Source organism: Rattus rattus, chromosome 2, assembly GCF_011064425.1.
Source record: "Rattus rattus isolate New Zealand chromosome 2, Rrattus_CSIRO_v1, whole genome shotgun sequence".
In the NCBI taxonomy this organism is placed as follows: domain Eukaryota; kingdom Metazoa; phylum Chordata; class Mammalia; order Rodentia; family Muridae; genus Rattus; species Rattus rattus.
This window is the reverse complement of record NC_046155.1, coordinates 27820152-27844875: the sequence shown is the minus strand read 5'-3', so window position 1 is coordinate 27844875 and position 24724 is coordinate 27820152. Positions and strand designations below refer to the sequence as shown.

Here is a 24724-nt window from a genome sequence, read left to right as displayed (position 1 = left end):
CAAGATTGTATTTGATTGTCTTTTATTAAGATTTAGATTTTTAAAATTGATTGTGTACCTATAATCTCAAACAGTAATTTGTATAATTAGACCATCACTTTTTGGGTCAACATAGGTGAACCCAGACGCTAAGGTAAACAGAAAAGATAACAATATATAATGCAAACATTGATAATACTGTTTTGTTTCAGAAAAATAGCCCACAGTCTTTGAATACTGAATCAAATAATCCACAGAATTACAAAGAATCTAGCAGGATTTTTTGTTATGTAGCCAAAGTGATAATCAGAGGCAAATTAATTCAGTGGTTTGAAAAACACAACCAACAAAATAGAATGGGGAAATAAGTCAATCAGAAAGAAAATGCCAGTGTTGGGGAAGAGCAGCGATATAATTAGGTCTGGATAGTCATAGCCGGGCTTGAATTCAAAGTTAATTAATAGGAATGATGACATCCTTCCTAAGTGCTTGTAAAATGGCAGCAGTAAGGGGAGAATCCACAGGGACTTTATGTAAACTAAATGACATGGTGCTGCGTGTCTGTCATCTCCCACTTGGGAGGTAGGAGGAGGCAGGAAGTTCAAGGCCAACTTCAGATAAATGGTGGGTTCAAGGCTAAGTCAGACTACATGAGTTCCTCTCCCAAGATGAACAGAAAGGACAGATGAGCGAGTAGAAACCATGTTAAGAGAAACGTATAGTTAGATTGGATGCATTGTGCTCGCCTTTAATCCTAGAGCTCAGGAGGCAGAGGCAGGTGGACTCTTGAGTACAAGGCCAGCCTGGTCTAAGTAGTGAGTTCCAGGACAAAACAAAACTAAGCTAAAAACCAAAGAAGAGCAACAACAACAACAAAACAAGTTGTGTGTGTGTGTGTGTGTGTGTGTGTGTGTGTGTGAGAGAGAGAGAGAGAGAGAGACAGAGAGAGACAGAGAGAGACAGAGAGAGACAGAGAGACAGACAGAGAGAGAGAATTTTATAATTAGAACTTAAGGGTCTTGATCAGCAATAACTAGTAAAATACATATATGCATATGTATACATTCACATGTCTTCCCACATGGGTGTATGTGAAATTGTAGCTACTGCCAGCACCACCCTACACCATAAGGCCAGCACGCCCTTCATCCTGAGACTGTAGACTACCCCTGTAGTAGCTGGCCCTGTAGAAGAGTAGACTTCTGCAGCTGATGTTTTAATCACTCTATGGCTTATCAGCTGCTGGTGGTCAGGATCAGTGAAATGCTCACAACGATGTGATAACATTTATTGTGGATTCTGCCATATACATGCCCTGTAGTCCTTTCACATGCCAGCAACTGGGCTGTGTCCTCTGTGTCCTCTGTGTAGACCTCATGCATTCATGAGGGTGTTGCTAGCAAACCAGGCCATGCTATCCCTTATAGAATGGCTTTAATGCTAGGCCTTCGTTGGGATGAAGAATTTAAAGTGTTCTGGTCTTCCAGCCCATATATTATAACATTCACAATTTTAGCTTCTGCTTGGTTCTCCAGACTGACTTCCTTGCCTTACACTGACGTTGACCTCTATGATCCTCATAAATTTCTCTGGCACATGAAGCCTCTGCATCCTGGAAAGAACTCCTTGCCACCTGCCTAGTCTCTACCAGGCTCACACCCTAGGTCTCTTGGAGACCTCCTGAAGAGGTGCCATGTGCAGCTTCCCACCCACACTTTGCAGCCAGTGCTGGTATCACTGACCTTACAGTCCCTCAGGCTGCCACAGGCTGCAGTGTCTGTATGTCCTCTTGGGCTTCTGGATCTCTAAGGGGAATCCAGTTTTGTGATCTCTGGTTAGGGTTTACAGGAAGTAGTTTTTTTCCTCAGAAGCAACAGAGTGGGTTTGCATGTCACCCATACCATGCCTTGTCTGTGACGCAGTCTGCTTCTGACTTTACAGTATTTCCTGTTTATCTGACTGACAGAACTTTAATTCCCATGTACTGAAGGCCATATATTTTCTACAAATGTGCTCTTAAATCCCTTAAATTATTTATTTATAGTCCTTACTAAAAGGTGAAATTTCTGTATCCCTCTCACTGTTTCCACTCTCAAAGTCTGTTTCTTCTTCATAATGTTAAGATGGACGTGCCTGACCTAATGTTTACCACATATTTACTATAACATTACACTGATCAAGTCACTGTTTTCCTAAAGTATAGAATAAAATCTGGTTTCTCTGCCTTGACACAGCTGGCATTTGGTTTGTTCTGCGAGGTTCAAATGAGGGAATCGGTGCATGTGTTTGGTAAACACGTGTTTATTCCTCACTGTGTGTCAGGCACCACACAGAGGTTTGGAGGGTATTGGTGACAAAGTCCTCATGCCAGGGCACGAGTGTTCTAGTTAGAAAGCACATATTACAGAGCAAATGAAGTCAGCCCTGCAGGCCCCTGCAGACGGCCATGTGAGGCACTTGATGGAGCAGCTCCTAGGAGCCCTGGGGATGAGGTACTCTAGGTGGGCATCAAAGAGACTTCTTGAAGTTTATGGAGAAAGTAACCTGTGAAGCCAGACCTACTTGGAAGAAAGCACGCCATAGGGTGAGCCAGTAATAAATACAGTCAGTACGTGTCGCATTGATGAGTAGTGACTCTTCTCTGCTCCAGTTGCTTCCACAGCAGGAGACCTATAAAAGAAGCTTCACCAGCTTCCGGAACCAAGAGCCTTCTTAGGAGCCCCTTGTTAGTGTCCATCCATATCTTGTATAGCTTCTTTGTTAGCCTAATGCAGGTCCATGTCATCTGCTGCTTACCATGCTTCTGTGTTCTTTGAGCCCCACCTCCCATGTTCTTTCTACTGCTTCCTTGACCCACTGTTGGAACCTTCAACCCGTACAGTTGATTTCCATTTTGTCTTTGGCCCCATGCTTCGAATCTTCCCTAAGGTGTCTTGGGCTGCCTCATTTTCCTGCTAGCCTACTCAGCCTTCAAACCAGAAGAAACTTCTCATAGTGACTTTCATGAGAAGGAGTATTTTCCAAATTGACCTGACATATTGTTTGGTTCAGAGTTCAAAATGTGGTAAGTGCTCATTAAATGTTTTCCTTAAAAAAAAAAATGAACAGGTGAAATGACTCTGAATCTTATCCAGTTTAACTACAGGGCCAAAGTTCATTCTCCCTACTATTTATCTATACATATACATATACATATACATATACATATACATATACATATACATATACATATACATATACATATACACACATACATACTACATACATACATATGCTAGATAGATATAGATATAGATGTAGTCCTCACATGCCAAATACATGGGGGAAAGTGTCTCCTTGGGCTTTTAAAGTCTTCTTTGTTGGGCCCTTGGATTTCACCGCTGCTGCAGAGCTCGGCATTAACCTAGAGATGTGAGCAGCGCCTCTGCTGTGTATGTTGTTCAGCACCAGGGCCGTGAAGAGCACTTGTGTGTGAGTGCTACTTTGAAAACAGCAGTAACAATCTGTGGTCTGGGTATTTGGGTTTTATTTCCAGCATTATAAATAACCAACCACTTTCAAGTTAAACATAAACTTTCTAAGGAAAACCTTTGTATGTGGTAACAAATAACTTTGATATTTTTTTCCATTAACAAATGCAATATAATTTGAACCACCTTATTCCAAAATATTCCAAAAGTATTTAAAAATCTGGTAGTTTTGAGCACCACTATAATACTACAAGCTGACCAACCCTGGCTCCATGTGATGTCAGAACTCAAATGCATTGAACTTATTAAGACTGCCTTCAGGCTAGGTATATAAATTGTATAAGTCCAACCATGATATACGTTTGCAAGTATTCTAACATTGGAAAAACTCTGAAATTTGAAACCCTTTAGCTCCCAAGCATTCAGCTAAGGGATGCACAACCCTCACCTTTTCTATAAGCAGAATTGTGCTTAGAGTCATAACTCCTTGTTTGTTTCAAGAACTAGATTCTAAGAATTATTAAATGAAAACTCAAATGTGCCGTCAGTCAGAGATAACGATTTTCAGCGTTGAACACTCTCTGTTATAGTCCTAAATGTTAACTAAGACCCTAGGTGGATGAGTAATCCCTTTGACTGTTTGTTGCTTGTTTTGTATTCTGTGATTGGAAACTCGTGTATGACTGACATTGTGAATTTTATTTAAATGTACATTGGGTTCTCCTTCAGAGCAACAGGTCAGTAGCTGTGATTTTGTTACCAGAAAGATAGAACCGTGAGGCCATGGAGGGCAGCACCAACCAGTGCAGTGCGGCAGGAAGTGCCTGTCTGGGAGGCCTCTCCCTCAGAGCACTTCCCTAGGTGAGCTGGACACCTATTCCAGGGAAGCCACTTAATGGTGGCTTAGCCACAGACGGATGGAGTGGGGCGGCTCTCCTTCATCTTCTCTTGTAGTGCTAAGAACCATAAGGAATAAAAGAGTATATTAGTATAACTGTCCCAAACTGTGGCAAAGGTGAATGTGATTTGACCATGGGACTCTTTCTAAGCAAGTAAGAAAGTCCAAGTCTGCGTGGATGAATAAGAATATCTGCTCATAGTTGGAAATGAGACGGCAGTGTGAACTTTCTGGAATGGTGCATAAGCTTACTCTGAAGTGACTGTCAGTGAGGAATGTTCCAGAACCCTGACCTTCAAATGAATGTGTAGTCTGTCTCCCCAGGTAGCTCCTGTGGAGCATAATGTTTGTTTAGGTGGGAAAAGAAGCAATGTGTGCATGTTTGCAAAACCAGATCAGTTTTATTACTTCACAGACATACCCTGTAGATGGGAAGTACGATCCTGTCATGGACTCTTTAGAAGCAATCTTCTGGATGTAAGGGGAATTTCAGTCTCAGCCTTTCTAAGTCTGTTGAGAAATCTGAATTTCTAATAACTACTTTGAAAAAACTACCGTTGACTCTTTTCTAAAAGCAGAGGCTTTGCGTCGCTCCTTGCTTCTTTTGGATTAGCTTTGTACCTCTGCTAGTCAGTTTTTTATTTAGTGTATCTATCTTTGTTCCCCCTGAGAGACTCAAAATGTGCTTTCTTGCTGTTAAATTATCACCAAGTTGTTGAACCAAGGTACAAAGGAGCATCAGTGCCCATGGCTACTAATCGTCCCACAGTGTTGAGAACTCGCATTGCTTGTAGCAAGTGCGTTTCCTTTGGCAAAAGTGGGGCCTTTGTCTCTTGGTAAACAAAAGTATCTATTAACTTAGCAAAGGCTCAGATGTTTAAAATGTGAGCTGAAGAGCATGTCCTCTCTGGAGCGCCCATTGTATTTGTCACTCTCATGGATGACAGAGCCCCCACCACTCTAGATCATGCTCCTCCAGCAATGGTGAAGGCCAGCTGGCCTCACTGGCCGAACATGGGGAGAGGACCTTACGTATACTGCTTGGCGGGGGCTTTTCACATTTATTTTACCACATCCATCATCATCCTGCTCAGTCAGGCCTGATTCTTCATTGCTGAATTGAAATAAAAGTAAAATGGAGCATGGAAGCCAAAGAAAATTGTTATCCTTTCTCAAAGAGGTGAAGACAGCTCAATTGCGACATATTTTAAACGTCAAGTTTGACACATTTGATTGGAAAATTGTGTGACCTGTGTAGTTAGGGATCAAAATGGTTACCAGTTCACACTTTTAAAAAGTCCTGGAGTGGTGTTTTTACCACAGACTGATAGAATACTATTTTATTCTGTCAAGTAATAACTATTACACAAATGCCTATTATTTTGCAGTTTGGTGATTTAAATGCTGTGTCTCCCGGAAATCTGGATAAAGGTAAGAACTGAAAATTCTTAAGGGCTGTTTGACTGAGCTCCTGTGAGAGGAAACAGCACAGCCGTGCAGCGCTCTGATCCTCTGGACATAGCGAGCAGACCCCATGTGAGAGCAGCAACTGTGTCTGTGGAGTCCGTCCTGATGTTGCTGTTCCCTCCCTCCATCCTCACGGCATCTTTCTGTGAGATGTATTGGATGCAGAAGGTTGGATTTAAGTGCAGTTCCAGACTTCTTTCAACTTCTTGATAGAAACTCAATATAAATAACAAATTATTGACCATGGCCAAAAAATACTGGAGAGATTCTAAAATTGGACCAGAGGTTTTTAGTCAAGGCAAGAAAAAAAGACCCCTTACCCTGCCATGTAGTCAGCTAACTTTTCAGTGGAGACAGAGCTCCAGTGCTGTGGTGAGGAGGCTCATGGTAAAAAGCAGGATCAGCAGGAGTTTGGTGGAGAAGGATACAAAGATTTCAGTGCTGGCAGTGCCGGCCTGAGGGATGCTGCTGTGTCCACATGCATGGTGTGCACTCCTGAAGAACCTAAGGAGCAGTAGACAACTCAGTAAAGAGGTGGGGGTCTAAGGTGACGTGACTGAGGCTGGAGCTCATAAACGCTACCCAGCTTTATAGAAGCAGCTCTGATGACGCTGGCAGTGCAGCTGGATGTCACAGTGTCTTACCAACACCTCAGAAAAAATCCATCTTCTTACTTGGGACTTGGGGAGCTATTGGCTTCTCTAGGGAGAACCCCAGTTACACTTCTAACCAGAGACCCTGGAGAAAGAAGCCAGAGGAAGGGCTTGGGAGTCTGCGAGGAGATACAGCACTGTTTTCCCAAGGGTGCTGCCCCAAGGCTCCCAGTGTGCCCTGTTCTGTCTGACGAACGGGAGGCATTACGTTCTCTTGGGACATCACTCTCTGAAAATTGTCCGTTATTGTTGTGCTTGGCTTAATTTTCTTTTTAGGAACAGGAAAATTAAAAAGTTAGACTTCCCCAATGTGTTACTGTGTCAAAGATATAACCTGTGGAATTGCAGTAATAACCCCTCAGAAAAATAAATGGGTGATCACTTATCACCAGCCTTCTTCATAAAGTGAGGGATGGAAAGATTGAGTTAACTGGAAGAGTAACTCATTGTAGCTTTTGTGCAGCAGATTCCATAAAGCCCAGCAGGTTCCCAGAATGGGAGCACAGATGTGTATAGACTTGCATCGGTTGTCTTGAGAGACTGGAGAAAGTGCTTGCCTTACAGATTGCTTCGTTGTCTATCTGAAGGATCCCTACAACCAGATGACAGACCCTAGTCAGGCAGATCAGTGTGTTCAGAGTGTTTTCTCAGGGCTACTTCTCTCTGCAGCAAGTTGGATAGAAAGGCCTCCATTCTCCATCCCTGTCCTGCTCATGATGGGGTCGTCCCCTGCCACTTCTTCCTACACGCTTTTGATGGTTTTTCCATGTGGAGCGTGGAGCCCAGAACATTGTTGTCTGCCATCACCTTTTTGATGGGGTGCAGCTGGTTCAGTTTACCCCTAACCCTCAGGCTTCCCCAGGCGACAAGTAAAATGTGAAGTTTCTGTGGGCTTTTTCCACAAAATGAGTTATATCAAATATAATAAAATTTGGTAGTAAAAGTAAATGTTTTATGTTTAATTTCTAGGAATGAATTGCAAGTATTTGTAGTATTAATGCTGCCAAGAAACAAGTCCTTTGTGCCATTTTTAAATCTCACATTCCCACTTCATTATAGCTTTTTTCTTAGCATATGAATTAAGAATTTATTCAATTTGGTTTTTGCTGTCTGTAGAGCAGTAGTTATACAACAGTTATATCACAAGTCATACTGCAGTAGTTACACTGTGGGACGGCACAGACCCCATCTACAGTAAGTCAGCAAGGGAAATCAGTCAGTGTAAATTATTGTGTGTGCCCCCACGCCCAACACCAGTATAGTATGCCCAAGTGACTACTTCATGATGCAACAAATTATGCCATCATTTAATATAGAAATTTTATGCAAAATTCCAAACATCTGAATTGTGAATCTCTCACTATGACACTGATGGATATAAAATCCCATGAGAGGAGAAAGCCTACAAGCTTCCTCCCATAGGGAACACCGAGGTTTCACAGCAACCTGGCACACTGAGATGGTTCTGAAGCGTGCACTGATGTCTGTTTCTCTTTTGTCTCCTGTGGTATTTGTTTGTGCAGATGAAGGCAGCGAAGTAGAAAGTGAGATGGATGAAGACCTGGATGATTCTTCAGAGCCTCAGGCCAAAAGAGAGAAAACAGAGCTGAGCCAGGCATTCCCAGTAGGCTGCATGCAGCCTGTCCTGGAGAGTGGTGTGCAACCCAGCCTCCTGAACCCCCTCCACAGCGAGCACATCGTCACGAGTCCACAGACCATCAGGCAGTGCAGCGCCACGGGCAACACCTACACTGCGGTCTAACAGCAGGAAAGTCGATTCCCCAGCTTACTTTAACCCCATCCATACTGGGCTCAAGCTGAGGTTTGAACAAGCCTGAAGGTTGACTGTTGTCAAAAGTCTGTCTGTGCTGAACATTACCTTTTTGGAGTTGTGAAATGGAATGGGTGTATGTATTTTTCCAGGTCGTTTTTTTAACACAAATTATTTGCCTTTTAATAATAGAGTCCCCCCTTAGTTTCAGCTGTCAAGAAGGATTTTTACAACACTTAATGTCATTGTTTTTGTTTTCTCATAATTAAAAAGTAATTTACATTTTGTAGCTTAAAATATTTTATTGTTGATTGTTAGTCTTGGTGTATGATTTTATGTGTAAGTTTTTTAATTAGATGCACTTCTGTGAAATATCAAAAGAAATGAATTTCTTTGATTTACACTGGAGGCATGCCCATTTGGCAGCAGATGCATCAAATTTGCTTCTGAAAGGTGCTTTTCATTGGACAGAACCATAAAACACTATTTTGCTAACATTTTGGAGTATGGAGAGAATACAGAGCGTTTTTATTATAGTGGTAGAGGGTTGGAAAGGTCATCTATTTTTCTCTGAAAAAAAAATTGAGCTGTGCATTTATCAGTCCAGGGTAAATGACAGAATTGAAAGAGATTATGCTAATATGTACATAATTTGTGTACATAATTATTAAACCTTGTTAACAATGCAAGCTTCCGTTAGACATTGACTTTAACTATGATTTGTGTACCAATTCCTCTGTTTAAAGACTACTGATTCTGTATTGGAACCACTGCACAGATGCATTCCGCTGTTAAGTGGGGCTGTTATAGTTAGATACTGCAGCTGAAGAAATGACTTGACTTTTTTTTTAAGTGTACATGCTACTTATACTGAGCTGGACATACAGGAAACCATTCCATTTGGATGACTTTCTTTTATTCCAGGTCTTTTTTTTCTAATAGTAGTTCAATATGCTGCTATTATAAAAGAAAATGTATAGAATGCAAGGAATGTAGCGACCTGCATATTGTTATTTCCTGGTTTCTAAGATACATGGATTTAAATTTTACACAGAACCTGAAGTCAGTGTGACTGGCACACCTCCCTGTTGCTCCCCGATTCTGTAGGATTTGGATAGGTGGCTGGATGGACCATTGCCATTGAAGAACGCACATCAGGGATCATCGTACCTCGGCTATTACATGGTGCCTTAAACAGAACTGAGCTAAGGTTTAGTAAGGTTTATTTTGTTCGTGTGAGTAACTCTTGAATCCATTTGGTAAAGTGTGCCTGTCATGCTCAGATTCTTGAAGTAAAGACAGGTCACATGTTCTTCAAGGGGAATTTAGGGGGAAATTAAGCAAAACAAAGAGACAAAAACTTCAGTTTCTCTCCGAGGGACTGTGAGTGGACTTGTCTATGTTTTATCCTTTGAGCTGAATATCACTTGATTGCAAATCAGATTGCTAAGGGTGTGGACTAGCAGTTTTCATACAAACATGTTACATAAAGATCATGTGTTGTAGACCATTATTATCTAGTTACAATTCTAGAAAGCTAACAGAATAAGCAGGTACTTATTGAAGTGCATCTTTTCAGTCTAAATGTCTGTCTGTGTGTCTGGGTGTCTCTGTGTACACACACACACACACACACACACACACACATGCACATGCACACACGCACATGCACACACACATATGGAACTGGAGTCTGCTACAGTCACAAGGTGAGATCCTAAAGAATACAGGCTCATCCCATTTTATTTTGCATGAAAAGCCAAGGTTCTTTTAACTCAAACTATCAACAACAGCAACAAAAATAGGGCATATCTTTCATTTACCTAACTATAAAATTAAATCAGTGAAAGTCAACAAAGAACTAAATAAAGCCAAAAATGGAAAGGAAAGCACAAAATGATAGATCACTACTGAGGTCGACATTAAACTGAAGACTTCATGTTTCCAGTTGGGCTGGGTGAGGGGTATAGTTGACAAGAAGCTGTGCCAATCTGGAAAGTAAAAAACACCAAATGGCTTATCAGGAAATACAGTCTATTGAAACTGTTATTGCCTGATTGTCTCAAACTTCTGAAAATCAACATTTCTTAAGGGAAATTTAAATGTCTTACATATAATTTTTAATGGATTCAGATTTCGTATCAAGCAACTTACTCACACACGTCTTCACTGATGTCCAAGCATCTCTTCATGACTGAAGATCCCAAGGCAATGAACCGGCAAGCCCCTCCCCTCCATCACCCATCATAAGCTACAGAAGACCACGGACCTACTTCATTGTGAGTTAGAAAATGTTTACACATAAAATTCTAATCATAACCTAGCTCTCTTCATCTCGACTCTCCTTCCTGAGGTCTTTTAGTTTCCTGTCTCTGCCTGTCATCCCCAGATGACATTATGTCTGTGTTGGATCAGTTGTATTTGCTGTTTTCACTGTGTTTATTGGTCGACCTTTTAAATGTATTTGTATCATTGTTTCATTTAATTTAATGTTGGAGATATTTGTACCATGAGAGGAATCAGCTAACAATGGACAGACATAGATTCATGAGAGGGAGGGACTGAGTGGCCCTCCAGAATTCAAGATTTCTTCCATTCGTCCATGGTTTGTTCTAAATTAGGACAGAGTAAAAACTAATAAATATTATTACGGTTGAAATTGACTCCAAAATATTCTGAAATCTTTTAGACATATTTAGGAACATTAATCCTTTTACACTAGTGTAGATAATTCTAACCAATACACACAAAATACCCATGGCTTATGATACTTCTAGTTATTTGTAGTATATAGAACACACATCAATCTTGGATTTGAATTATGAACTATATTAAAAAACAAAAAACGGTAATTTGTATGCAGGCAAAATTTATAACAATTACATTTGTTTTCGTCATTTAACATCTTGTTTCTATTTTCCCATTTATTGAAACTGGCTTTTCTAAATAATATCAACCACTAACAGTCTCATAGTGGGCTTATGACATAATACACTTTTTAAGGACTTGCTGGCATTTCTTGGCATTATAATCAAGTGCTAGTCTTGAAATGCATGTATGTGAACCAAGTGCTACACTCCTAGTGAGGAAAAGGAGAGGGAGGTGCGTGAGTTATTGGTACGTTTCAGAAGAGATTTCCATGTAATACAATTGATATCATAGATATAGTTTTATATCAGCAAATACTTTGAGAATTATAGCCAAAAGATCTACGCTTCCAAAACCAGTGGACAATGGGTAGGATGGATGAGACTTCTCCTGGGAACACAGGGCCCAGTTTTTATTTTCCCCTTTGGATACCAAGTTATTAAGAACTTCAGGACTTGCGTCCACATCTTGACTGTATGACTCTTACTGCCTTTTCCAAAATCTGCGTTCCTTTTTGTGACTTTTTTCCTTGTACTGTATAGCACGGTTCATGCACCTCTCTTTAGATGGTGTACTTTAAAAACAGAAGTAAAATACACAAATGGTTTTCTCGCTGCATACCTAAAATTCGTAGTGTGCGACATTAACTGCCTTTGATTTGTAGCGGACGAGCAAGAATGAGCACTTTCTTGCAGAATGCTGTAGACGTCAATCAGGAGTGGTCACAGCTCCCATGCTGTGATCCTGGGCCTTTTTCCATGGACACACTCTCTACAAGTGCTAAATGCATTTTCAGTTTTTGAAAGATTATTATCACATTATTATTATCATTAATATTATTTGAAATGTCTAAGATAATGCTGTGCTTGAAACATCTGTGTAAAAGAAAATACGTGTGTCACTGTGATGGTCCTCGTTGCATGGACATAGTAGAAAAGTCAAAAGCTTGACGTGTACACGAGGTAAGGCAGTGGTTATATACAACAGATTGACTTTGCTATAACCTTCCCTCCCCAAATTCTTTTGAGCAAACCACGACCATCCAGAAACTAAAATCAGAATTTTTCTGATCTCTGTGGATCACAGCAGAGTTTGGGGGAGGAGGGTTGTCGTGCAGTGTTGTTCGACATCAAGCTGTGACTGGATCAGAGCAACCACCTCCATGTACATGGTAGAGCAAGCTCAGTAACAGAACCCTAGTATTTCTGTGATTCCGGTGATGTTAAAGATGGGGCTGAAGCACTAATTCAGTGCTTAGTTCTAATACTAGAAAAGCCCTTTGCTGTAATGCCTTGTATTAACCCTTTGAGCATTGTAAGATATACAATGGGGGATGAAAGCCTTTCAGATCATTTATTTAGACTTAAAAAGTAAAATAGCCTCTATATCCAAATGTCTAATTACACTGTTTTTTAAAGGGGGGGTCAGAAAAGAAAGTGTCTCCATGCCGAACACTTGCATTTTATATACAACTCTTAATTTTCCTTCAAGAGGGCTGGATATGTTTATTCCCAAATATTCACTGCCATCTAAGTAAGTGTACTGTTTACAGAAGACAAAATCAACTTTTCTAGCATCACATGACTCTCTAGAAAAGGAGGACGCGTGCATGGGCCTGTGCTGGTCTATGCTGTAACTGATTTCTGCACACTGGAGGTACCTGCTAGCCTTTAACAGGTATGGTAAAATAAAGGGTTACATTTTGTCTTTTTTCCCAAAACAAAAGATCTCATTTATTTAGCTTTAGAAAGTACAAATGAAGCCTTAGGACGGTGAGTTCCACTAAACACAGCTGAATGCTGAGGTACTTAGGCTCTTTGGAGTTCCATCTGTCATGAAATAGTGCTTGGAAATCACGCAGGGCATAATTTTACCTGTGCTCTAAAACATTAATACTTTTGTCATAAGACATAGAGAGGCAGAGAGGCAGACAGACATTAACCTGCTCCGAACTCTTCTGCCAGGAGATGCTGGGACTGCTGCTTCAGCTGTCTCTGAATGCCATTCTGCTTACAACATTTGTTGATTTCTTTAGGGAATTTCCGGACAGTTGATCTGGTCCTCCCCTATGTGACAGAACACGGGGCAGTGTTGTGCTCCCATGTGCCCACGCTGCCCTCGCTAAGCACAGACAGGAGTGTGACCTATTCCGATGTCTGCCGACATCCATAGCATAGTGCAAGTGTCCGTACGTTGCTTTTTAGGCAGTTGAGGAAGTCAGACCATGCAAATTAATCATGTGTTAACATGCAATACTCAAAGGGTTTTACTTTAGCTCTCTTCTTTTGACTCTTCATGATGATTTACTGTAAATGCTTCTCAGTTTGCATGCCTTGCCCATTGCTGCTAGTGATTTTATGTGCCAGTAGACCTGAGTTTAGTTTACCAATTTTACTTAAATAGTAAAAGCCACTTACAAAGTGACTGCCTAGGGTTGATTCTCCTTTTGTTTAAAGGGATTGGTAATACGTCGTTTTTAAAAGAAATATTTGGTCTCTTTTATTTGGTCCTAATATTTGAATCTTTTGCCCCTCCTTCCTTAGTTCTCTTTCTTTCTTTTTAGTAAAATATGATGTTGGGATTGGAAGCCCTGAGTAATGAAGTATTTGGTAAGAATCATTTATGTAGCTCAACAATCATGACAACAGACCTCTGTGAGAAGGTTGGTTCTGGGGAGGAAAGCAAAAATAAAACTGATTGACTTTTGATGACCAAGTAAATTTTCCTTGAGTAAATTAACATTTCTGAACAAACGATGCCTTGCTTTAGCCTACACACACAATTTTATATGACCCAACGAGAAAAGTGTTAAATTGTATTCGTTTGAAAAGCATCTTTTGTACCAAAGCAAATTCTTTTCTCTGCTCATCTCCATCATCGATTTGGACCTATGGTGGCGACCAGTGAGTTGGTTCCAGAAACTTGAGTGAGTGCCTTGAGAACGCTTGGGAACTGTGCCTGAGGTAAACTTTTAATTAGGTTAATTGTAGCGCTTACCAATCAGTGACACACTATCACTCAGGGCTTTCGCACCTTCTCGGTGAAACTCCTTTCATTGTGGGTTGTTTTTTTTTAATACTGTATTTTTTTTTAAGTGCCATCATTTGAAATTCACTTAGTAAGTGGCAGATTACATTATTCAGTCCCACAAGCACACAAACATAGTAACACTAGGAGATATTTGAGCATTTATTTTACAATCGACTGAATATATAATGTAAATGCGGTAAGCAACTTTTGTAGAGATTGTATGTGTGAGATAATGTAATGTTCTTTTCCAGTTTTTGGACTACAGTTGAATAAACTTTTTAATTATTTAAAAACATCTTTACCGAATAACATGTGATGGTTTTTTTGTATAATGTATTTGATTTTGTAAATACGTATTTCCTGATGTGATTTTTGTGAGAAACGCTAAATCTTTTAGTATACCATGTCCTCTGAAGATTGGCAGGAGCTAAATACTAGTTTGTGGGCAATTTGTATTGTGTACTGTACAATAACTGGGGAACTTTTATAATTATAAAAATATATATTAACTTTTAGTGTGTTGTTTAAACAAATGACTGGAACATACTAAAGATATTAGTAGGATTTTTTCTGAATATTTCAGACTTGAACTCAGGCTAGCTTTCTTGTGTTTTTCAAAACAAAAATGGTGTCTTGTCTTTTAAAAATCAATAAATTTGTTTCCTTGTTACAAACATTTGAAATGGCTTGGGTTTTTGTTGTTTTTTTTATTTTATTTTTATTTTTTTCCCCTCTCCTCAAATCGTCAGGAAGTTTACATCGTACCATCTCCTAGGAGGGTACCCTCTGTGTCATTTATTAGCTTAGAAACAAAATCAAGTTGTTTTCCTTCTTTGTGTCAAATGAAATTGCAATATTTACACATGAACAGCACAAAAAAGAGAAAACAAAATTATAAGCCCAGCAGGGTACAAATCTTACCCTCAAAGAAAATTAGTGATTGAGTGCCACTTGATTTCAGGGGCTGTCAGCATTTCCATTGTAAATCCAGATTTCTGGATGTTCATAATGTGTTTGTTTTATGTCATTTCACATTGATATTCGGCATACAAGTTCTTTGCTTAAATTGAAAGAGCTTATTAAAATTCATTTTAGTGCACTTAAGAAGATACCCTGCTCATTTTCCCTTTGAATATCTACAGAAATTTTTGCTTGGATGTACATTTGTGAGAGTGATGAACGAAAATGGTGTAGTCACTATCAAAAGAAAGGTTAAATTACTATTTTTTAAGCCTTTCGGACATTTTGGGTTTTTTGTTTTCTGACCATAGTTTCTATAGTCTTCTAGAATACGGAATAGCCAACTTTGAGGGTTTTCTTAAAAAAAGAAGTGAAATAAGCAGCGAATATCTTTTTGGGAATTGATATCACAGTGTAGTCAAGAGTAAAATGTTAACCTCTCAGTTCATAGCATATCTATTCTCTCTCTCTCTCTCTCTCTCTCTCTCTCTCTCTCTCCTCCCTCCCTCTCCTGTGTGTGTTTGTGTGTGTGTGTGTGTGTGTGTGTACACGTGCGTGCACGCCTATGGCTACGTGAGTTCATGTACATACCACAGCACACATGTGGAGGTCAGAGACTTGAGCTGTCTGTCCTGTCATAACACTTTCTTTGAGGCAGGAGCTCTTGTTCACCACTGTGTGTACCAAGCTGCATGACCAACAAGCTTAAGAAGATGTTGTCTCCCATCGGGTCATTAACAGCTTCCTCTTGTGTCATGAGGCTGCTGGGCGGCCCCCTGAGAGCCACTGCCTTACCAGGATCTTGTCGCTCATTTCTCCCATTAGTAGGTTGGCCCTCTCAAGTTCAGCAGTAGCATTTGCTGTGTCAGCCTCAGTGCTATGGAGCTCCTGCTGAGTTCCTTGCATGTTCCTATGGCCCCTTCATACATGCAGCATTGTAAAAGTACCCAGACAACTGAAGTGATCATCACCCATGACCCCTGCATGTAATTGTAAGTCTCCCCTGCAGTAGATACCTTCTGAGATGGCATTGGCATGATGGGAAAGCACCTTCACACTCACTGTCCTTGTGGGAGGTCCTAGTCCCTATTTTCCTACCAATCTCTTTTGTCACCAATCTGTCATTTTGGTTTTCCCCAAATCACAAACTACTCAGTCACTAGTCACTTACTCACAGTGCAGTCTTGCCTGCAAACCAGGCAACCATTCCATGTAAGGAAGAAAAGGAGACGAAACTGAAGCCCTGACCCTTGGGGGAATCCCATATGCCACTCCCTTCCTCAGACCACTTTTGAGTCAGGAGCCATGAGCCAAACATGTGACTCCCCTGAGCCTAGCCCAAACTGCTGACCCAAAGAATAATAAAGGCGGAACAAACCATTCCTCCTTGAGTTTCTACATCCGTGGGGTAGGCGTTGGTCTGAGCCGACCTCTGACTCCCCATTACCTGTGTGGCTGTGCAGTATTTGCTAGGTTTGTGCCTGTGGCCTAACCCATGGCCGCTGTGCTTGACGTGTTAGGCAAAAGCAATTCTGTAGAATGGGCTTCCCGTTTCCAGGTACAAAGATCACTAGAGTGTAGTCTTGTCAACTGAACTGGGGCCGTATTGATCCATGACTAATTAAGTCATGCTAACAAGATCTGTCCTTGATCTTAATTTCCCTTTAATATCGTCAAAAGAACTCTTGATGGCAGTGCTCATTCACGCACTTGAAAATTTCCAGGAGGTAAAATTATTCCCCCTAGGTGCACAGATGCTTCTGAGATTGTCTTTTCTTTTTATGCACTCAAAAAATAGCCGCTGACTCTCCAACAGTTTCTTTTAAACCTTCCAGATACTCCGACAGCATTTGGGGATGGAGTATCTCCCCTGCTTTCTGCAGACTATTTTTAGAGTCGGCTCATCTGTCTTCGCAATTGTCTTGCATCTACACTCAGGTTGCACCTCACAAAACACGCAGCTTTGTTAGCAGTTCTGATTAGAAGGCTCTGTATTACTGGGCCACGGGATAGGTGCTAAGCTTGTTCGGTACTAGACAGAAAGAATAGAGGTGTTATTTGTGTATGTGGGGGTGGGGGCAGTTATGTAGGTTTAGGGTTTTATTTTTTCAATTTGTTATCAGAAAATTTTAAGTACCCACACCAGAAGATCTCGCAGTAAATCTGCCTCTGTAAAAGGTGGGTCTCTGATAGTTATTGAAAAATCAGATGCTCTGACAATACCGACCTTGCGGCAGTCCCTGAAACCGAGACAACTGGGTTTACATACGCAGGTGCCTCCACGTGGTTGTTGAACATCAGTGCTCCATTTCCTTGCCCTGGCACCTGCCTCACCCTGAAGAGCAGTCCTCACTATGGGAGAGCAGGAATGTGATCTCCTCGGTGCCTATCGCAGTTGCAGGCAATGGTGTGGGATGAAAAAGCCCTGTGCGGTGTGCTTTTAAGCTGTACTGACCCCTAGGGTGCTGGCATCCACCAGCAGAATGAGCTGGTGAAATGATTCTTTTCTGTTCATAAGCATCCATTCCGCTGGGCACCTAAGTTTCAATCTAGCATTTGAAATCAATGCCTCCTGATAATTCATTTCCGTTCTAACCAGGGTTTCCTAGATAAAGGCAGGAATATAAGACAGTTCTAAGGACTAGGTCTCCCATACCTAAAACAACCTTGCAGGACTTCCTCTTGAGGGTAGCATCCTGAAGTGAATTGTGCTGGATGAGTCCATTATTCCTCCAATCACTCACATTCTGCATACCCCAGCTGCACTGTAATGATTGACAGAGGGACAATTTAGAATTTTTTCACGAGTCTCATGATCATGGCCCACAATTCTTCACCTCTGATAAAAGAGAAGAGCAGGTACCTTGTTGATTCCTTATTGTTGTTTTATTAAAGGGAGAAAGCATGTGTCAGTGTTCTATAAGACACAGAAGCTCTCTCCTGAGGTCTCAAGGAGAAGGCTCCTGTCTCAGGAGTGGATGACTTTTTTTTTAAATTCTGTCTTCTCATACAAGGTCTAAAAAATATATAGGAAGGACCATGTCATAGAGATGTCAACATGCTTGATTTCTTTAAAAAAAGAGACTGCCATTCAAGTCTCCTCATATCTAGTGAAATAGGATGTTGACTATTGACAGCAAATAAAGTTGGCAAAGTCAGATTCAAGACTGTGGAATCATGAGCAGATTTCCAAGGAGACTCAGAAAAGCCCATCATGAGAATTATAAATCTAAGAGATCAAGGCAAAGGAATTTTATGTGTCCCACTGTCTATTGATTCCGAAGTCAGTATGCCAGAGAAAGGGCAAACAGATGGCCTCAGCATCCCTCCTCCAGCCAAGGACTGACCCATGGCTAACCGTGTTATCATCCAACATCCACATAAAGAGAAGAAATCAGTAGTGCCTACCATGTACCAAATACCGACTGACTGATGTTCCAGAGAATGTTTTATTTACTTTCAAGAGTGTTAGTGCACAACTTGCAGCGTGTAAGATTTAGCTGCACTACAGAAGAAACCGATATGTAGTTACAGGTGGCTGAATGGTAAACAGTATTCAGGTTAAAGAGCCCCCTAGCACAGTAGTTCTCTATGCTGGTAAACCAGGTTTGTATCAGGTTATTGCCAGTCTTCAGAGTACAAAGCACTGAGGCTTGATGGGGACATAGGAAACTGTATCTGTGTTGTCTCCTCAAAGATGAAAATGTATTATGTTCTCCAGACAAAAGGAACACTGTGTTAGTGGAAAAGTTAAAAGATAAATACTGTTTCCAAATAAAGAAGTTCAGAAAATCAAAAGGAAAAAAAATATTGGAAACAAAGAATCCAAAATACAAGGTATGAAAAATCAATGATTAATCTAGGAAGCAATGCCCAAGGCATGAAAGAAAACATCGAGTAAGAAAAAATACTTAGATTAACCTCACATTATAATACAAAAAATCAAATTGATAGGTTTTACTTAAAAAATAAGGGTTTGGGGGGGGGCAGCTAGAAATATGGTTCAGTGGTTAAGAGCACTCATTACTCTTCCAGAGGACCTGGGTTCAATGCCCAGCACCCACATGACAGTTCACAACCATCTATAACAAGTCCAAGGGGATCCAGTTCCACCTCCTGGACTCTGAAGGCACTGTGCACATGTATGCTACAAGACAAACATGCACACAAGATGTCCACATAAATAAACTTAAACAAATGCTTTTGCATGAAAGACGTTGTTAAAAAGACTAGTACCAATTAGGAGTCAGTTTTCCTTCAGTTCTGGCATGTATTCTGAGATGACAGAATTCAAGAATGTTCCACAAACTGTTGTATTTGCTGAAAGGTTTTTTTTTATCCTGCAACTTGTAAAGCAGGAGATTTATCTATACTTTAGAACAGCTGTTCTCAGCCAGGGGGTTGTGACCCTTCAGCAAACCTCTATCTGCAAAAATATTTACATTCCAATTCATAACTAGCAAAATTAACAGTTGTGAATTCGCAGCAAAAATAACTTCATGTTCGGGGATCCCCCACCGCATGAGAAACTGTGTTAATGGGTCACAGCATTGGGAAGGCTGAGAACCACTGCTGTAGAATGTGATTCTGTAGCTTTTATTGACGGAAGTTGAATAGCAAACACAGTGTGTAAGTTGAAGTGCCCTGGACACCCCGTCTTTCCTGCAGAAGAACCCTGTTTTGAAGCAGCTTATTGCCGGATTCATTCTGGGGGAAAAAAAATCCTTTCTAATGTATTTGTTCGGGAGAAGGCTAGAAGACTGAGACGGTGGCTTTGTCTAGAGCAGAAGGCACTATATAGGATCTATAATAATGTCCCTGAGGGGAGGGGGAAGGTTTTAAGTGATGATGGGGGAGAGGAAAGTGTAGGTTAGCCAGAACTAAAGATATATAAGGAGGACTTTTGGAAGTGCACTAGTTTGTAAGCTAATTTTAAAACATGCTATATAAAAAAGACATTTGAATAGAAGTACCCTGCCTGTGTGGGCAACGCTGTGCCCAGAAGAGTTGAGTTATTAAATGAGAATCCCAGTTACTGAGCACAGGATACTCTGCTATCAGTTATTGGTTAGGGGGCACCAAAAAGCACAGGCTATTGTGACTCCATTTTTGACATGATCGAGGTTTCCTAATCTTGACATTTCTCCATCTGTGACATGTACTACACAGGCAGCACGGGCAGTATCTGCCTGGGCTTTTCTGTACTTCCTTGGGCTTTGGCATAGGGGATGGGAGGAGACAGAATGAACGCTGTGGAGATAGACATGAGTGTGAATCTTCTGCCCTTGCTGGAGGTCACAGTCCCTTTCTGTGACCTGAGAGCCTCTTGTCTCCACCCATGGCAGGCTCACAAAGAGCAGATATTTCATAGTTTCTTACACAGGAAATATTTACAGATATAAGCATGCACCCATGTCGTGCTTTGGCCAGTGACAAGCCACGGACATGATGACTGTCCTGCATATTAATTATATATATATATATATATATATATGTATATATATATATATATATATATATATATATATTCCCACTCCCCCAGAGCTGAGGACCAAACGCTTGCTAGGCAAACACTCTACCACTGAGCTAAATCCCCAACCCCCTGCATATTATATTGTTTGGAGCTACAATAGGCACTGCCTTTATGTAGGTGACTCCATGATACTGTCATGAGGATGAAATACTCTATGAGCATGTTTCACCGGACATTAGTGTTTTTAGGTTAGAATTAAAGGTAATGGGTTTCATCATGATATTTACATGATTTTTCATGTAAGTCATTGTAACTGATTTTTCATTCATCCCTCTCCCTAGTGCCCTCCCCACAGTCCCTCTCTCTCTGGCTGTACTTCCTAGTGATTTTCTGTATTTCATTAAAACCTGTAGTAACTTTCCCCTTTGCCTTGCATTCTATTTATTTGGGACTTCTCTTTTTGGTTCATTAGGCTACGGTGTTGCCATTTTTCTTTCTTTCTCTTTCTTCTTTCACAATCAATTATTTAATACATTGTATATATTTTTCTTACATTTTTCAGTTTCAATAATTTCTACTCTCATCTTTATGATTTCTTGCCATCTCCCACTTCTGAGCCAGGGTTGTGATTGTTTTTCTAGGACCTTGAAGTGTATCATTATTAAGTTATTTATTGGAGGTCTTTTTTTTTTTATTTTCAGCCTTTCTAAGTGTAAGCATTCACAGTTATAAACTTTCTTCTGAGAGTAGCATTAGTTATATTTCAAGGGTTCTAGTAAGTTATGCTTCCCCCTTCTGTTTAAAAAAGTTATGTTTTAATATAATCAAATATTTCAAACATTTGTGATATATATTGTAATCAAACGCATTTACAATTACAGTCCTCTTCACTCCTCCTATTGCCCCAACCCTCCTCCCTCCCAACCTCATGTCCATCTATCTGTTGTTGTGGTGGTTGTTGTTGTTGTTGCATTGTTGTTGAGACCTCCCATATGTACATGTGTGTGAGCCATTCACTGGAACATATGCAGCTATTGGTGGCTACATCCCCAAAGGAGAGTGACTCTTCCTCAGCAGCCGACAACTGCCAACATCCCCTTCACCATGGTGGGACCCTCCCACATCCATGCTGGAATGGTAACTGGTTTGATCCTGGGCTTGTCTGATGCAGAGAAGCACAGCTGCTGTGAGTTGATATTTGCTATCCGCACCATACCCAGAAGTCCGAATTTCACAACTCTCCTCCCCATTTGCCAGTTCTGATAGCCTTTCTGCCCCTTATTCTGAAATGTTTCCCGAGTGTGGGATGGAGAGGCTAAATCTAGATGATTCATCAGCTGCCAGGCACTCTGAGTTACTTCTAGTTGGTATGATGACCACTTCTGAGTCTCTGCATTAACTCACTGTAAAAGGAAGCTTCTCTGACCAAGGGTGAAAGCAATAGCAATCTGTGGCTATAAACATAAATATTGAGAAGGCAATTTGACTACATTAACAAAGCAACAATAGGGGCCCAGCACCACCGCCACCTGGGCATCTATGATCACTTCTGTCATGGACTTTTGGTAAGATGTATGGTACAAGGCACGGAATCCCTCTTGTGCTGCAGGCCTCAATTCCATACAGAAGGCAGTTGGTCCCCTCCATTACGCCATGACGACAGCAGTAGATGCGTTTGCCAGACAGCCGGTGTTGTAGCATGCAGGGATCGGGGATGAGTGAAACTATTGAGTTTGAATGTTCTCTCCCAGCAGCCTGCCTAGTGCCTTCTAGCTTTATGTAGCTGGTCAACTGGGAAGAGATCCCTGCTCAGATGAGGCTTATCTCTGTATGCCCACCAGCCAACCTGAGTGGTCTCATCAGCTGGAAGATCTTACCATCTAGCTATGGAAGACAATGAAGAGCACTGGCGATAGCCTATTATGTTTGGGTGCTGCTGCAGCATCCCTGACCAATAATTGGTAGAAATATATCCCGTGCTTCATACTGAGATCACCCTTTGATAACCCATGCCTCTGGGAGCAGTAGACTCTGACCATGCAGTTTACTTCTGTTCAAAATCTAACAATACTTCAGAACTCTTTACTGAATAGTTGTCCTTCTCCATGTAGCAAGGGCCTCTGCTGGTGCTACCTACCCATGTAGTTATGGACTCAGCAGGACCCTGAGAATGCCCAGCTTGGACCTCCCAGGGTAGCTAATGTTTACTTGGGATATAGGGGTGTGAGACTTAAACACAGTACTGAGATCAACATAAGCAGATGATCTGTCTGTCTTCTCTCAAGATCTCTTCTCACTCAGGCATTTGTGACCCTGTAGGTGCCATGTGCATTCCAAGACGTCAAAGTTTCTACGCTCTACAGCAATGGATGACTACATCTGATCCCCACACTGATCTTAAGTTCCCTGCTGTGAAACTCCAGGCTTATTCCCAGTTGATAGATTCTAATCCCATACCCCTCAGCCTGGACTCAGCCTCCTGTCTCATCAGTGCTCTGCTCAGCTCCGTCCATCACTCCTGCTTTCTATAACGTTGTCTCTCCAGGCCTCCCCTAACCCCAAGGCTGTAGGTCAAAGAGAAGCTCCTAAGCTTATTCTTCCCTGGTCTTCAGGCTTCCAAGTTAGCTGTATGTAAGCATTAGATTCAAATGGACCTCTGCCCTCTGAGTGACACAGTGTAGCCATTGGGATTTCACCAGAAGAAACACTGTCTCACCAACACTCAAAGTCAGCTTTAGGATCATGGGCTAACCTGGGATGAAAACCATGCATCTTTGACATGGCTTGTTTTTAAAAAGTAACTTCTGTTTGACCTCCCGGAGGCAGAAAGCTTTGTGGCTGGGACTGTGTTCAACTTACATCCATCTTTTTTTTTTTTTTTTTTTTTTTGGTTCTTTTTTTTGGAGCTGGAGACTGAACCCAGGGCCTTGCGCTTCCTAGGCAAGCGCTCTACCACTGAGCTAAATCCCCAACCCCCCCCCTTTTTTTTTTTTTTTTAATGTGGTCTTTTTGTAGACTTCCTTTTCTTTCTTTTGTGTGTCGCTGAAGCTCTTCTCTTTTAGTTAGCTTTGCCTGTCAAGTGCCAGGGATCATCTGCGAGAGGAACTGCCTGGATTAGGTTGGCCCGGTCATGTCTATGGGAGATTATCTTGATTGTTGACTTCTGTAGGAAGACCCAGCCCACTATGGGCAGCACCATCCCTAGGTAAGTGGTCTTGGATTATATAAGGAAGCTAGCCAATCCTGGGGCTGTGATCAACATTCCATCATGGATTCTGCTTCAAGTCCCTGCTTAACTTCCTGCCCTCTATGACCTGGAAGTATAAGCCAAATAAGTTCTTTCCTCTTCTAAGCTGATTTTAGTCAAACTGTTTCATCAGAGCGACATAAGAGAAAATTGAATGTCTTCCTTTTTATCTCTCTTTGGAACAGACTGCTTTTGGTTTTGTTGTTGTTGTTGTTTTGTTTTGTTTTTTGGGTTTTTTTGTTTTTGTTTTTGTTTTTTTTTTTCTTATTCTGACTCTCTCTCCCTTGCAGACTCACTCAGGCTCACACAGACCCCCTTTTAATTTGCTGACTGAGAGGGAAATCTGGAAGTATAGAGATGTTTGGTTGTTTGTTAATTTGAGTTGGGGTCTCACTATGTATTCCCACCTGATCAGAAACTCACTATGTAGAGCTGGCCCTCAAATTCTGCCTGCCTCTGCCTCCAGAGTGCTGGAATTAAAGTCATGTGTCACCATGCCCTAGCCTTGGGATATTTATCCTTAAAGGAAGATTAACTCATGATGAAGCCAAGGGAAATGTAGTGAAGTGTGTATTGGACTTTGTCACCCACCACCTATGGAATCAGGAGAGTTTTTCTCTGAGAGGATCAAAGAGCATGGCAATTCTTTCTGCCAGAACTAGGCTGATGTGACACACATCCACGTAGCCAGGGTTTGGACGGTCTTGAAGGGTAAAGAAAGCATTTCATAGGGGTTATCTCTGAGTGCTAGCTCACTCGTAGTTGTTATAAACGCCTCACATATTAACTTATTTAACCATTTAATGGCCTGATAGAATTATTTTTATGTGAACTGATGTTTAGAGAGAAGCTCCACATCGACCAAGTGCTGCTTTAACTGTCTGTTATGGACACTGCTGAGTGCCTGA

At 41.2% G+C, this 24724-nt stretch overlaps 1 protein-coding gene across 7 annotated transcripts in view; it reads left to right on the top strand.

Moving 5' to 3' along the window:
• Rfx3 (regulatory factor X3) overlaps positions 1-14814 on the top strand; it is a 242068-nt gene extending 227254 nt beyond the window's left edge. For all 7 annotated transcript variants that reach the window (XM_032891766.1, XM_032891764.1, XM_032891762.1 and 4 more), the window contains 2 exons: positions 5736-5778; positions 7991-14814. In XM_032891766.1, the coding sequence (XP_032747657.1) occupies positions 5736-5778; positions 7991-8229 (282 nt within the window). In that variant the 3' untranslated portion in view covers positions 8230-14814. The remainder of the gene's footprint in view (positions 1-5735; positions 5779-7990) is intronic.
• The last annotated feature ends 9910 nt before the right edge of the window (positions 14815-24724 follow it).